This window comes from Pteronotus mesoamericanus, unplaced genomic scaffold (genome assembly GCF_021234165.1).
Source record: "Pteronotus mesoamericanus isolate MK-2021 breed Mesoamerican mustached bat unplaced genomic scaffold, CSHL_Meso_final contig_26, whole genome shotgun sequence".
Taxonomy (NCBI): domain Eukaryota; kingdom Metazoa; phylum Chordata; class Mammalia; order Chiroptera; family Mormoopidae; genus Pteronotus; species Pteronotus mesoamericanus.
The window spans coordinates 4,323,438-4,340,714 of NW_026555109.1; the positions used below are offsets into that span (position 1 = coordinate 4,323,438).

A 17,277-nucleotide genomic window follows, 5' to 3' on the forward strand; every position below is an offset into this window, starting at 1 on the left:
ATCAACATAGAAGCTAAAATCCTCAACAAAGTATTGCCAAACTGCATCCAGCAATACATTAAAAAGATTATCCACTGTTATCAAGTGGGATTCATCCCTGGGAGGCAGGGATGGTTCAATATTCATAAATCAATGAACGTGATTCATTACATAAATAAAAGGAAAGACAAAAACTACATGATCATCTCGATAGTTGCAGAAAAATAATTCAATAAGGTACAGCACCCATTTATGATCAAAACACTCAGCAAAATGAGAATAAATGGGGCATTCCTCAACGTAACAAAGCTCATATATGAAAAACCTACAGCCAACATCATACTCAACAGGCAAAAACTGAAAACTTTCCTAATAAGATGGGAAATACAACAAGGATGTCCACTATCACCGCTTCTTTTCCACATCGTATTGGAAGTCCTAGCCACAGCAGTCAGACAAGAAAAAGAAATAACTGGCATCCAAATAGAAAAGGAGGAAGTAAAGCTATCATTGTTTGCAGATGACATGATAGTGTACATAGAAAACCCTGTAGACTCTACCAAAAAACTCCTCAACCTAATAAGTGAATTTGGCAAAACAGCAGGATACAAAGTCAATATTCAGAAATCAAAGGCATTTTTGTACTCCAGTAATGAAAGAGAAGAAGAAGAAATCAGAAAAAAAATACCATTTGATATAGCAACAAGAAAAATAAAGTACCGAGGAATCAATTTAACGAAGGAGGTAAAAGACCTGTATGCAGAAAATTATACAACATTGAAGAAGATATTAAGGAAGACACAAATATATGGAAGCATATACCGTGCTCATGGATTGGAAGAATTAATATCGTCACAATGTCCATACTAACCAAAGCAATTTATAGATTCAATGCAATCCCTATTAAGATACCAATGACATATTTCACAGAAATAGAACAGACATTTCACCAATTTATATGGAACCATAATTGACCCCGAATAGCCGCAGCAATTTTTAGAAAGAAACACAAAGTAGGAGGGATCACAATACCAGACACCAAACTATACTACAAAGCCACTATACTCAAACAATCTGGTACTGGCACAAGAACAGGCCCATAGACCAGTGTAACAGAACAGAAAGCCCAGAAATAAGACCAGGCCTCTATGGCCATCTAATATTTGACAAATGGGGCAGAAGCATAAAATGGAGCAATAATAGCCTCTTCAACAAATGGTGTTGGGAGAGCTGGATGGCTACATGCAAGAAATTGAAATTGGATCATCACCATACACAAAAATAAACTCAAGATGGATAAAAGGCTTAAATATAAGTCACAACACCATAAAAGTCCTAGAGGAAAACACTGGCAGGAAACTCTCAGATATTCACACACAGCAATATTTTCACTGATATGTCTCCTAAAGCAAAGGACATAAAGGAAAGAATAAACAAGTGGGACCTCATCAAAATAAGAAGCTTCTGCATGGGTAAAGAAAACATCAGCAAAATGAAAAGGGAGCCAACCTTATGGGAAAATATATTTGCTAATGATACACCAGATAGAGGTTTTATCTCCAAGATATATAAAGAACTCACTCAACTCTACTCCAAGAAGAATAATGATCCAATCAAAAAATGCGCAAAGGACCTGGGCACATGCTTTTCCAAGGAAGAGATACAGAGGGCCCAGAGCCATTTGAAAGGATGCTCAGCATCACTAGCCATCAGAGAAATGCAGATGAAAACCACCATGAGGTACCACCTTACACCAGACGAAAAGACCATCATAAACAGATCAACAAACAATAGGCGCTGGCAATGCCGTGGAGAAAAGGGAACACTAGTACACTGTTGGTGGGAATGCATACTGGTGCAGCCATTGTGGAAAGCAGTGTGGAATTTCCTCAAAAAACTGAAAATGGAACTGCCTTTTGATTCAGTGATTCCCCTGCTGTGACTATACCCTAAGAATTCCAAAATGCCCATTCAAATGAACCTATGCACTGCAATGTTCAAAGAAGCACAATTTACAATAGCCAAGTGTTGAAAGCAACTAAATGCCAATCAATAGATGATTGGGTCAAAAAATTATTTTACATATACTCAATGGAATACTACGCAGCAGAAAGAAAGAAACAGCTACTACCCTTTACAACAGCATTATGCTAAGCAAAATAAGCCAGGGGGCATAAGACAAATACCATATGATCTCACCTATAAGTGGAACCTAACCAACAATACAAAGATACAAGGAAAATAAGACCAGCAACAGTGAAAGGAAAAGAAACCAACAGAGATAAGAGGGAAGGAGGGAGGGGTGGATGGGGAAAATGAAGGGAAGGGGAAAGTCAAGGAACATGTAGCAAGGACACATGGACAAAACCAAAGGGAAAGAGTTGAGGGAGGGAGAGAGGAAGGGAGGGGGCAAGGGAATGTGGTCGGGGGAAGGCAGAGACAAATGTATTTGAAAAAATAAATAAATTTTTTAAGAAAAAGAATTCCAGATGTCTATTTATTAAAAATTTCTTTTTAAAAAATATTTTTATATTGTTCAAATATATTTTGTCTCCATTTACCCACCACCACTTTTTCCTGTCCCTCTCATCTCCACCTCCCTTTTCTTATTATGGATATAAATATAACATAGTTTTTTTTTTTATTTTAGGCAAAGAATCATTCAAATTTATATAACCTTTAAAAGGCAGATGAATAATTATTACTCTCATTGAAAGAGGCACAAAGATACAAACACAGATGTACAAGAGAAGGAACTTAAGCAAATTAAAATGTAAAGGAAATATTACATCAACTCTAATCTGCAAGACCAAGGCAGTTTGAGTTGAGGCTTGAACTAACACCAACACCAAAATGTGCCATACAATCCAAGTATGAATATTCAGATTTGTTGTCAAGAGTACCATTTCTTCAGAGTATTTATGAGTAAGTATAAACCTGTTGCTCAGAGTATTTATAGCAGCCTGGAACATGGGTTCTTCTATTTCATCTTTTAGACACCCACAAATTTGAACAACCACAAATCCTTTTATTATTCTTTATGAAGTAAAACTACAAGTTCTTTTTATTTTTGTTTTTGTTTTTACATTCTGGAAGGCGGTTGTTATTAGCAACTGTCACAGAATAAATTAGGAGAATGAAAGAATAACACAGTTTTTACAATAAAGCCTTAAAATAACTTCAGCTAACAATATTAGCAGTATAGCAGCATAGCAAATGTAATATACAAAAGATGTATATCAAAAAACAATTATTGACAAAAATGTCCATCTTTGCCCCAGATTTTATTAGAAAATAGAACTGAAACTGAATTCAGTCAGTAGGTAACATTTCAAAGGATCAAATAAATTTTTAAAAAATAGGTCAAGAATTATTTTTCAACAAATCCAAATGACTTACAAGAAAATTTGGTACTGAATATTTGATCATACATTTTAATCACAAATACTCTGTTTTTCTCACGATACTGATTTTATTTCTATATTCAGAAAATAGAAACAAAAAAGGAAATAATAATTTCTTATTGTAAGTTTCTATTAAAGTTAGAATTTAAAATTAGAAAAGTAATATCACTGCTAGTTATGAACACAGTGTAAGATCAACTTTCCTACCAAATGTGAAAGCCAGAAGTTTAAAAAAAGACAAAACAAAAAAATACACAAATTTCCTTGAAGGCCTGAGAGTTTCCCAGGCAACTATAACTTGAAAGGCTAACATTCCAAAGAAAAGGAAAACAGGGAGGTAAGCACAAAATTATACATCACTCTGTCTTTCAAAAATTTGCTGTTACAGTAGTGGAAAAAGAAAAAAACTGAAAATCAAAGCAAAGGTATTGGCAGTCCATAAGGCTAAGTAGCCAAAAATCAGAGCTCATGTTTGCCAATGAGTAGTACTAGCCTTGGTAAACATCTAGGTCTTCAAATGAAACCTCATTACTTTAGCCAAAAAAGCAAACAAAAATAGACAAGTTAACACTCACACACACATAAATACTTGAAAATAATCTTCAGAACATTTCATATTAGAATAATTTGGGGGTTTCTACTCCTCCCAAAATCCTTTATAAGGAAGATAATATACATAGCCTCCATGATTTTCTATCCAAAATATTCAACACTAAATAAAAATTTCCAAAATTACCTAAGACAATACAAAAAGATTCAAGAGAAAAACAGAAATTAAAACAGATGCTTAGGTGGTTCAAATAGTGGAGTTAATAGAAACAGATTTTAAAATAACTGTGACTAATATGTTTAAGAAAATAGAATAAATGATGAACCTCTAACCATAGAACTGAAGTAATCAAATGAAATGTCTAAACCAGGAATAATAATGTATAATATCTAAAAAAGAGAGTAAGAACATGTGGAGCATAATGAAAAGACATAAAGGTAATTGATGTCCTAGAAAGATAAAAATGAGAGAAGGGTAAAGTAATATTTCAATATAATTTTTGAAAATCTGAAACTGACATTTAACCTTGTATCTCAGATTTCAGAATGTGCTGCAAACCTCATCCAAGATAAACACAAATAAGATGACAGCTAGACATATCATGATAAAAATTAATGAGCTAAAAGACAAGAGAAAAATCTTAAAAGCATCCAGAGAAAAATGAGTGCATATTCCCTTCAAATGAGAAATGATGATAGCTGAATTTTCAATAAAAAATAATGGAAGCAGGAAGACAATGGAATGACTTAAAGGATTTAGGAAGGGAAGGGGGGAGGGGGCAGGGGAAAGTGGTGGGGGGAAGACGGAGACAAATGTATTTGGGGGGGAAAATAAATAAATAATAAAATAAAATACTATAAGTATATGTTTATCAAATGTGTATATTTTTTAACCAATTTTGTGGTTAAATAATCTTTTATTATATATTAAGATTATATTAATAATCTTAATATATAATATTAAGATTAATATATATTAATATTAATAAATAATGTTGATTTATATTTAAAGACATGTTACTTATTATAACTCAACATAGAGATAATATAAGAAATATTTTAAAAAGTAGTGTCAGTAACTAAAATTAATTTAATATTTTTTTTCTTTCTCAAAGAAAGCATCTATATTTTAGGGGTTTTTTTTATGCAAACTTTCTTGTCAGTTTTGAAGAAAAAGATATAAGTGGATATTCAGTCTTCTATTTTCCTTCTAGTTTCCCTATGTGATCTTTGAAAAAAATGATCACTTTGAGACAGTGATCTGTGAAAAATGGTGATATTGCTGCCTCAATGTTCTAATTTATAGATGAGTAAACTGAGGTTTAGAAAAATTTGAGAACTTCACCTAAACACAAAATTAGCAAGTGGCTGAACCAGATCTGTCTCAGTCCAAAATTCACCCTCTCAGTAACTCTAATGAAAAGATAGGAAAACATCAACAATTTTAAACTTATTAAGAGTGGCAATAAATTAAATATAATTAACAGGAAAAAAATGATGAAAGAAAATAATTTCCAATGTATTGTACTATTATATGCCCAGTGAAAATATCATTCAAAGGTAAAAACAAGATGCATTTTTATGCAAATAAAACTGACAGAATTCATAACAAGTAGACTGCAATAAAATAATAGTAGTAATAATAGCAATAAAAATAAGAGATAATTAGGCAGAAGGAAAAAATGCAGATAAAAACACAAAAGGTAAGATGAAATAAGATCAATTAAAAGGAAAATATATAAATAAATATTGAGTATTAAGCAATAATAATAATTTATATGAGATTTAAATATTCACATAAATAAAAGCATGACAATAAAGAACAAAAATAGACTAAATGACAAAGTACACTAAGGTTCTCATATTATATTAAAAGTGGTGAGTATTCAAATTTATATAGATTCTATTAAGTAAACATTAAATGTGGTTTTATTCAGGATAATTACTAACATATATTATAACTGATTTATAAGCTTCAGAGTAATGATAGTGGAAAGTGGAGTAATAAAAAACATTCTTGATGCATTAAAAAATACAAGAAAACAAAAAGAAACAATAGTTTAAACAAATAGAAAACAAATTTTAAATAATATAATTAAATTCAACTGTGTTAATAATTTCATTAAGTGTAAATAGACTATAAATCAATGAACAACAGGTGCTGGGGAGGATGTGGAGAAAGAGGAACTCTTCTGCACTGTTAATGGAAATGCAGACTGGTGCAGCCACAATGGAAAACAGTGTGGAGGTAACTCAAAAAATCAAAAATGGATCTGCTTTTTGACCCAGCAGTTCCACTTCTGGGAATATATCCAAAGAAACCCAAAACATTAATTTGAAAGAACATAAGCACCTCTATGTTCATTGCAACATTATTTACAGTCTCCTAGGTATCTTGGAGACTGTAAATAACATTGCCCATGCATCCCAAGTGTCTATCAGTAGATGAATGGATAAAACAACTATGGGACATTTACACAATAGAATACTACTTGATCATAAAAAAGAAAATTTTACCCTTTCTGACAGTATGGGTGGACCTAGAGAACATTATGCTGAGTAAAATAAGCCAGTCAGAGAAATAAAAATACCATATGATTACACTCATATGTGGAATCTAATGAACAAACTGCACTAACAAGCAAAATAAAGATAGACTCATAGATAGAGAGCATGATGGCAGCTAAGGGAGGGGAGGATAGGGGGTGGAGAAGCTGAAATAAAAGGAAAAGAACCCATGGACATAGGCAGCTGTGTGGTGATTGCAGGTGGTGGGGGTATAAGGGGACTAAATGGCATTGGAAAAATACAATAAAAATGTTGAGAGCAAAAAAATTAAATTAAAAATTTAAATATGTAAATGGACTAAATACTCCAATTAAAAGTCATAGATTATCAGATGGTGTGTAAAACAAAGAGTAAAACAAAACCAAATAAACCCCTGCTTACATATGCCTACCTTAAGTATAAGACTATAGAAAAGTTTATTTTATGAAAAAAATCACCATGCAATGCTGATGTAATTATACTAAGAGCAAAGTAAACATTAAAGCAAAAAGTAAGGCATTATGATAAAAAAGCATATTTACTAGTAAGATATAATTTCATATTAACATGGCAAAAAACTGACAGGTCTAAAGATATCACAATAATATTGGGAGATTTTTAACACAGCTATCTCTCTGACAAAAGTAGAGACATGAAAATCAATTTTTAAAGAGAAAATTTGAACTACACGGTTAACAAATGTGATGTAATTAACATACATAATGTTGCACCTGGCAACTGCAAACAATTTTTGTTGCCAATTCACATATTTCTTTGTTTTTTAAGTATGTTGGATTTAACTTAGAAATTTAGTGATTTATTTTTATAAAATGATAACTATCAATAGATAATTTCTAAGTACATGAAAATTAAACAAGCATGTCTAAATAATCATGAGTAAAAAGAAACACAATGGAAATTAGAAAACATTTTATTAAACGGAAATCAATATAAAACACGGCACCACTTATTCATACTTTCCTGAATCTCATTGATGGCCTGAAATCTTTTTCCTTTCAAAGATGATTTTAGTTTTGGGAAAAGCCAGAAGTTTCAGGGCACCAAATTTGGTCTGTACAGGGACTAAGTTGCCTGGGTGATTTGATGTTTCACCAAAAACTCTGCTCTAGATGTGATATATGAGCAGGCACATTGTTGTGATGAAGCTGCCTATCACCAATTGCATATAGCTACAGCTGTTTTTGTCATATTGTATCTCTCAGCCAATGAAAAACACTGAGGTGGTACTCCTTAATTGTGTGGCCTGGAGGGGAGTACTCATGATGGACATCACCTTCCCAATCAAAAAACATGGTTAATGTGGGCTTGATTTTGCTGTGACTTTGCCTCACCTTTTCAGGTGTGGAGAACCTGGGACAACTGGGTCTTGGTTTCTGGATCATAGCCATATACCCACAATTCGTCTCCTGTTACCCCCATCTTGAGAAAATCTGGTTCATTGATAGCAGTTTGAGTCAATTCAATAGCAACTTCAGCATGATATTCCTTCTGCTTTGGTAGCAGAAGTTGCAGAAAGAATTTTGCCATGACACATTTCATGCCAAGATCCTGTATCAAAATTTCAGGCACAGTAGCTTTTGGAATCCCCACATCAGCTTGTAGTTTTTCACTGTCAGTCTCTGATCTTTGTTGATTGCAGCCCATACATGTTCAATGTTCTCAGGTGTTCTGCTTGTTGCAGACCTTCCAGAATATGGCTCATTCTCAACAGATTCTCAGCCATCTTTGAAGTGTTTGTGTCGCACCTTTATCTGCACTGCACTCATTGCATCATCCCCAAAAGCTTTCTGAATCATCTGAATAGCTTCCAGGGAGATATGTTCAAGCTTAATGCAAAATTTGATACAGATTCATTTCTCTACTTGCTCAGTCATTTTGAATGCCAAGGCCACACAGTACACATGCTCACTCAATGGCATCTTCCGTCCCCACTGACTGGTACAGTGAAGTCACCATTGTTCACACATGTGCATTCCAATCTACTCTCCTTGGCTGTCAGGTTATATCGATGCTACACAAACCATTACCATTATATTAATAATGGCTCTCCTTTTCCAGACAGAGCTGGTAGTCATAGAAGACATACATATCATCTTCAATTTATAAGTCATTTAGTAAACCTTCTGAAGTGTTTTATTCTAGGAATTTTTTATATATTCAACTGCAACCTTGCCTGAGAAATACTCAGAGGATTTTCTAATCCACAGAAAAACAAACCCCTTTAAAAGAAATGAAAGCTAGGGATGGACAAAAAGAATTACGTTTCCCAAAAGTTGGAGAATAACATTTACTGTGTTAGGTTGTCTCCTGGATTTTATAGTTTTGCAAACTTTACAAAGCAATAAAACTAAAGAAAGTATTTTAAAAAATGGAGAGGAATTGTTCACAATTATATAGAGGCACATAAAGAAAAGAAGAGGTGGGATAAGGTGAACTAGAGCCATACTTCTTACCGTCTGCCTCCCAGTTACCAAGGAGGAACTTCCAATCCTTACTGGGAAAAATGTTCTCTGCACATTTTTCTTATTATCAAGACTACTTCAGGTAACAAAGTATTGTAGCATAAGAGAGCAGCTCTCACACTAGAAATCTAAAAATGGAAAGTTGTATATCCTACTACACTTCTGGTATAGAAATGACCCAGAAAAAATTACTAACATCCATGTTTCCATTCTTTCATATGAAAAATAGCCATAATGTTGTCTACTTTCAAGAGTTTTTATGAGGTTCAGTGCAGATAACAGTAAAGTTTGATTAGCTGAGGTATATGTTGTCTTATGTTTACTTGCAACAATAAGAATATTTCAGGATTATCGGTTTAGCAACTCCCTTAGATTTTTCAAGGCCAACAGATGCTTAAAGAAGATAAAATAATACAGATGCTTGGCCAGGGCAATACATATGAGACTTACATTAAAACCTGTACAAGGTTCCAACCAACCTTTAGAATTCTGCTTACTGACTACACCTTCTATCATACACATACACATACATACATATATATCATGTGTGTATATATCACATATATGTGATATATTTATATATAAATTATGTATATAAAATATTTATATATATAATTTTTATCCTTTTATTCTGTTCTCTTTTTAGGATGGTGTTTCAATTTAAGGGTTTTTTTTGGAGGTAGGGTAGGGGGCAAGTTCAAAGATATATATATAAAAGAGGCTCATATATTTCTTAAGAATAAACCCAACAGGCAAGTATCAACAATTCCTTTTTGTGTTATGTAGCTGCTTAACTGCAACTTGAAATCCCATATAAGGACATGCACTATATAAACCATCCACATTTCTCCTCATGAAACAAGATGATTGCAGCCAATATTAATATAGCAACATTAAGCTAGACTGCTTAATCCAACCACTTATGTCCAATACACTCTTTAAATGGAATCACCTTGGATGCAAGTATTAATAACCACAGAATAACCACCTCCCTAAAGCATAAAGGAATCCTCTTGATTTATAATTATTTTCTTCACTGGGAAAATTAATATTTACTGAGATTTTTACCAAAAGATGTTTTTGCTGTTCCAAACCTTGTTTTTAGAATGGTTTTTGAGAATTTAAATTTTCACTTACTGATCACTAATCAGAAGCACTTTCAAAACCAGCACTTTTGATACAAGTCTGATAGCTTTAGTCCTATGTTTGATTAATTAAACTTTTTAAAATTGAGAAAATCATTTTTTAGTGTTCCTCCCTCTTTCAAAAAGAAAAAAGCTTGCTACCCTTGTTTAAGTATTTAATATCCCAATGGTCTTATTTTTCTATTCCTTCAAATGCTGTCATTAGATTACTTTTTCTAGTTTTTTGTTTTGTTTTCTTTTTCATTACCTTTAAATGAATTCTAGTTGCTACTGGCCATGGTATGCTGTTATTGAGGAATAGGTTCAATATTACTTAACAGAAAATAACATTGAAGATTGAAAGCCTTATGGGCACCTTGACATTTGTTTAAGTTGCAGATGGTTGTGTGTGTGTGTCGGGGGGGTGCAGTCATCCATTTTAGTTATGCCTTTTATTTTAGGTTCGTCATTGTTTTCATATTCCCTCATTAAAGCTTTATTCCTTTCATATGGGTTTTAACTTAGTACTTAATGTGACTGGGTCATGTGAATCAAGCTGCTGTAATTTTTTTTAGAAAATTCTGTGCAGACATCAACCACTGAAAAATATAATGTGGTTTGTTAAGGTAAAAAAAATAAATAATACAGGTGTCTAAAGGTATTGAGTTCTAAAAGTACTGGGAAGGATTAAACTGACTTTTAGTAGAGACGAGTAGCTTTTTTTTATTTTCTGTCTCAATATTCACATCTATGAATATAGGAGAGTTGTAGCTTTTTTCTGCATCAAGATGGAGCTGGATAATAACAGGGGTGGGAAGTTGGGGGGCTGAGCACACCAATTTTAAATATATATATGTAAAAAATTAGAAATTGAACATATATAGTAATTTTGTTTTATGCCTTGTATTGTATCTGAAACACATCTCATGTTTCACATTAATCATTTTATTTATACACACATACCACATACTTCCTCTCTTTCTCCCATATATATACACTCACATACACACACAGAAACAACCTTAGTTGATGTTGTCTCAAACTTGACCAACAGATAAGACTGTGATTATTTGTTTAAAATTCATAAGCAGTAGAATAAATAGAATATACAGGAATAATTAACCACCTACTTTCAGGCTCTATTTGGTGAGCAGCCAACCGGAAGCATGGAACCAAAGTAAATCCAAAAGCACAGGAAGCATTAGGAGATGGGATTTTGGAGAAGGAGGGCAGGGAGACAGGCACTGAGAACAGACCACTGAGAGGACAATTCTGCTCTATAGATGGAAAACTTTTTAATTTAAATGTAGTCTCTGAGGCAAAGGAATGTAGCTCTGTCTTGATTTGTCTAAAGTCTAGTACGTGTGGGCTTCTGAACAAGTGAACAAAAGAAGAATTTAAAACTAAAACATGTCTTCCAAATCATCTTATCCCACCTGCTTATGACAGAAAGGTCTCCACGTACTAACAGACATGCCGGCTTTTACTCAGCCATTAAGAACTTAGCCAGTAAGAGGCACAGTGAGGCCTAGGGTTTCTCGTGTCTGAATCCACACTCTTATCATTACCCAAGTGAGTTGAGTGTTGCTTGTTAAGTGTTCGGCTGTACAAGGATGGTGGTATATAATAGTGATGGAAGTGTGTGAGGGAGGTAATGCAGGTGACATTTGAGTATTTCCTTCTATTCACATTTTAAGGAAAAAATCAGTTAATGGGACAAACTCAGAAGAAAATGGACATTTGTAAGGGAAAATGGAAAAAAAAGCAACAGCAGTATGAAAAGTCAACTATGATGACATTTTAGGTAATATCAAAAAGCTGTGAGGTTGCAAAATGATGTTTCCTTTTTTAAAGTGAACCAATAAAAATATTTATGTTATAAATGAATGTGCCTAGGGAGATTGTGCTCAAATAACCTTTTGCTACTACTATCATGGGACAAAGAAAAAACCCACACAGATATGAAAATTTTATCTGCAGGTTGATTTGTTGGTGTAGAACTTGCTAAGTGCTTAATATTGTACTGCGAGTCTCAGTTTTACTTGACTGTACCACAATAAACCATAAACAAAGTAAAAACTGATAACAATCATGAGAGCATTTGTCCTGGAAAACGCCCTGTCTGGTTCCAGGAACTGTAACCCCACCAACAGGTGAGTGGGCCCCAAGGCTGGAAATAATCAAGGAAGCCTTGGAAAAACAGGCCTCTGAGGAGACGAAACCTGTCCTCCTAGCGGGGGCACAGCCCCTGCCTCCCTCACATCACCCTACTTGGCCCTGTGATGGTCAGTTGTTGATGACAAATAAGTTTTCTCAAAAGGAGAAAAAACCTAAGACAGACGTTGGCCGGTCTGGGCAGCAGGAGAAGGACCTGGGGGACACGAAGAAAGGGCACAAAGGCCTGCACTCCCTGGCTCGGCTTGGACATGGCTGGAGTCCTCATTCTGTCTGAAAGAAGTCCCCTTGTCTCTTGGCAGCTCACTTCCCCCACCTGACTCAGGCGCAAAACAGTACTGGAGACGGTCCTAAACTGGATTCAGCGGTTCTCAGAGGAAATCAGGCCTAAAAGTAAATTCTTTAAAGTATTCTTTGTTTCTCCCTCAAAAGCTATAGCCAGCTCATGCTAGGAAGGAAATTTACATTATTCACAGACTCTAACCCTAAACCCTTTGGTGTTCTCATGTTTACTAGTCTCCTCTTGGACCCATGTAAATTGGTGTGTTCTGGACATTTGTTTTCTTCCAATCATTTATTCTCCGTAAACATTAACATACTAATGTAATGAGATAATCTGTGCATTCCTGTTACATAGGTCCACTGATAACCCTTTCAATAAAAGTCTTTGGAAAAAGGAGCTTGGGGCCTTCTCCACTAGAGGGAAGAGCCATGTCCCCTCTCCTGGCAAACAGAGTCGTTTGCAACAACTCGTGTTTATTCCCCTCATCCATGACAACCCTGGGATGTGCTCTGTGGGATTCAGTCATGCTCCTATCTCAGCTGACCTGGGACAGTAACCCTGAGATCCTGGAGTGCCTGCACTTCTCTGCAATGCACTCTGTCCCCACAGCAGTTATTGCCAGACTAGGAATGAGCAACAACCCGCACCACTCACCCACAACACATTTGGGTGTCAAGGACATTTCTAATGATAAAAATTGCATCAGGTCAGCAGCAGTACCATGGGAAGAGAAAATGTTTGCTTATTATTGCTCTATTTTTGAAACTTTAGCAATTTTTAATATTTTTATAATTTTCCAAAATGAAAAGACCTTGAGCTGAAGAAAGAAAAGTTCCACAAACATAAAATACTTCAAGTCTTACAGGAAAACTTCAACATTGCTATATACTCTTTGATGTCTTACTCCAAAAGTAATTTCAAGTGATTATGGAATGATTGTGACTGGGTTCTGCCAGCTTATTGACATGGTGTCCAAAGTATTGAGGAAAAAAATGGAAAAGTGTATGCATAGTCATTAGCATCACTTCTATGTGAGGTGGCTCATGTGTGCAACATTGCATGTCACAGTGGCTGCTGAAGCATCCCTCTTCTCTCATATGGAGGCTGCAAGAATGAACAGAGGAAAATGTAGTTGATAGCCTAGCCCACCCTAGAGATGAACCCAGAAAGACACTGGAATACAATGTTGAATTTTATTATTATTTAGGTTCCACTTACTTAATTCTAAAAAGGTACACTCCATATCAGTTAGGCCTGCAATCAAATACTATTTTTGTCAAATGCAAATCACTGGGAAAATTACTTCATTTCTTCTCATCTATGAAAATGAAAATAATACCACCTATTTCTTGTGGCTGGGAGAAGTGGGAGAAGTAAGAGAAGTAACACATAATGCCTCTAATCCTAGAAGATGTTTGCTTGCTTTCCCTACACTTTCCTTCCTTTTTTCAGGCATGAAGCCAAGACACATACTTCTGCATTGTAGAGTCTTTCCCAGTTTCCTTATCCTTCCATGCAGTCCAAGCCCATCACCAGAAAGGAGAGATACAACAGATGCATTCAGTCCACTATGCCAAAGTTGGCCTTAGCATAAAATTCTCCTCATGAAAACAGCAATCATCTCATTTGGTGGAATAAGGATGAGGTAATTATTGAACAGTCTAAGCCACAGAAATGATTAAGGTGCTGGTGACATTTACTTATGCAGAAAGATTCATAGAGTTAAACAATTTTAAGGTGCCCACATGAAAGGAGGATAAGAAGTCATGAACAAATATTTAAAGGGCAAAATGTAGCTAAGGCTAGGCAGGAATTATTTACATAGATTTAGAGAGATAAAATGAGGCATGTGGCAGAATAAAAAGACATTAAGCAATAGAGTCTGACTATTTTGAAGATCTTTTCATAAGGAAGAAATTTATGGGGTCTGAAGAAAACAAATAATTGCCCACTAAAAATTCGAGAGTTCTCAGAAAAAAAGACCATATTCATAGATTAGCCACTGAACCATGTGGTTACATATCAACCTGGAGACCCTAACCAGGAGAGGTAACAGAACTCACTCTCTAAATTTGTTCCTAAGCTTCAATTGCTAGTGTTTCACATTTCTCATTCTTCGGAAGCTCAATAGATTTAAAAAAAGAAAAAGAAAATGTGAAAAAGTTAACTACATTACCGGAGCTCATTATCAGGTACCTAGGACACCTGTACAGAAAGTACACCATGTACTATCCAGCCATGTAATGTGGAAAAATAGATACATTTATTGAAGAAGATACAATATCAAGAAACATTGCACATATGACAATGATGCCTCGTTCCCCTTTAAAGTAGGCACCATGGAACATCACAGAGTTCTCCCAGCATCTCTTCTACTGCTCAAAACACTGTGCAAAATCCTTTGTTGAAATCACCATCAGCTACTCTGTCATATTTTCCTGAATCTCATCGATGGTCTGAAATCTTTTCCTTTTAAAAGGTGATTTAAGTTTTAGGAAAAGCCAGAAATTGCAGGGCACCAAATTTGGGGTGTAAAGGGACTGAGTCACCTGGGTGATTTGATGTTCCGCCAAAAAACTCTGCTCTAAATGTGATACATGAGTGGACATGTTGTCGTGATGAAGTTGCCAATCACCAATTGCACATAGCTACAGCTGTTTTTGTCATAGTGCATCTCTCAACCAATGAAGAATACTGAGGTAGTACTCCTTACTAATTGTTTGGCCTGGAGGGCCATACTCATGATGGACACCACCTTCTTCAGGTATGGAGAACCAGGTGACTTTCAATGGGACAACTGGGCCTTTGTTTCTGGATCCCAGGTGTATACCCATGATTCATTTCCAGTTATGACCATCTTGAGGAAATCTGGTTAATTGGTAGTGGTTTGAATCAAGTCATTAGCAACTGCAGCACAATGTTCCTTCTGCTTTGGTAGTAGAAGCTGCAGAATGAATTTTGCCACAACATGTTTCATGCCAAGATCCTGCGTCAAAATCTCAGACACAGTATTGGCTTCTAGTTTTCGTACTGTCAGATTTCTGTTGATTGTACACATTCAACATTCTCAAGTGTTCTGTTCATTGCAAGCCTTCCAGAACATGGATCACTTTCAACAGGTTCTCGGCCATCTTTAAAGTGCTTGTGCCACACTTCTATTTGCATTGCACTCATTGCATCATCCACAAAAGGCTTTTGAATCATCCAAAGAGTTTCCATGGAGGAATGTTTAAACCTAACACAAAGTTTAATGCAGATTCGTTGCTCTGCTCACTCAATCATTTTGAATACCTTGGCCACACAGTACACATGCTCACACAGTGGCATATCCTCCCCCACTGACTGGTACAGTGACGTTGTCATTGTTCACACAGGCACATTCCAGTCCAATCTCATTGGCTGCCAGATTACATCAATGTCAAACAAACTGTTCTTGTTATATTAACAATGGTGGGACTTTTTCCAGAAAGACCTTATATACCAAGGGTTCATTTGGTGTTATTGATTATGAATTTAAAATAGTCCAATTCATGTATATGTGTGCTTTTTATTCAGACAAAACCAGCTGTGTAGATGAAGGCACAGAGTAGGTTGGCAGTTGGATTAACAAATTAGTTTGACCACGTAAGGTAACAAAAAAATAAAAGCCATGTAAATCAATACAACATTCCAGTAACATATAGCTAGATTTATAAGGCTACCTCAGAATTAAATATTTATATATTCAATTTCTACAAAGTGTACAATAAAATTTACAAACAACTTGTATTTGAATACATTATGTTCTTCTGTTATCAATATTAAGAATGAGATCAAATAACTCATTAGAAAAAGACTCTGAACTAATGCATTAATTCAAAAACAGCATAAAGTGTACAGTATCTAAATTTCTAACATCTGTAGTTTTTGTGATTAATGTATAACCTGGATGGTTTGCTTGTCCAATCCAGCCAATGTCAAATGTAATAAATAAGGCATCTCATTGTAAATTAGAAATGTCTAAAATGCATAGTCTTAAAAATAATGAAAGACTTAATATGAAATTCACTGCATGTTAATGAAAGCACTCTAAATTATTTTCAGATTTTTGGGTCAATGTTGCAATTCATTAAGGAGGTAATATCAACATGTGTCACATGCAAGCACTTGTTAGAAAACCAAGGCAGCATTCCGAAGTTAAAAAAGGCTTGGTAAAATTCAGCACTTTTTGGGGGTCTTCTCCAAAATTCCACAAAAATGCCTATATTTTTATTACAAACATTCTCACAACCCCAATTTTAAAAAAACCAAAACTAATAATACACTATTGCATGCATCTAATCAACATATATGTTGAACACCTACTTGCCTTGAAGTAATGTCTTCTGTTAATGAGTTCACCATGTCATACAGAATTGAAAGAGTATAAAGGAGAGGGAGAATAGAGGATTTAAGCACAGATTGTTTTTGAACTCTGCTTGTGTAACTTGCTAGGTTTAAGTGCTCTGGAAAAACATAAATTTTTGAACCTCATTTTCCATTGCTGTGAAATGGTGATAAATCTCATCTAATTGAGATGATAAAAATATACGTGGCAATTGAGAAGTGTCTTTGGTGAAGAGCAGAGACTCTGGAGTTGGCCTGGTAATTTGTGTTTTAATCCCAGCCCCACTCTTTAAAGTTCTATGGACTTGGGCAAGTTATTCAACTTTTTTGTTGTTGTTTTCCAATTCCTCATTTATAAAATGGATGGA

At 34.9% G+C, this 17,277-nt stretch overlaps 1 protein-coding gene across 4 annotated transcripts in view; it reads right to left on the reverse strand.

The window, feature by feature from the left end:
* FGF14 (fibroblast growth factor 14) overlaps window positions 1-17,277 on the reverse strand; it is a 768,907-nt gene that overhangs the window by 200,697 nt on the left and 550,933 nt on the right. Inside the window, exon 2 of one of the 4 annotated variants that reach the window (XM_054574363.1) lies at window positions 14,572-14,580. The exons of the other annotated variants lie outside the window; for them this stretch is intronic. Within the exon in view, the coding sequence (XP_054430338.1) occupies window positions 14,572-14,580 (9 nt within the window). The remainder of the gene's footprint in view (window positions 1-14,571; window positions 14,581-17,277) is intronic. 4 annotated transcript variants of the gene reach the window in all.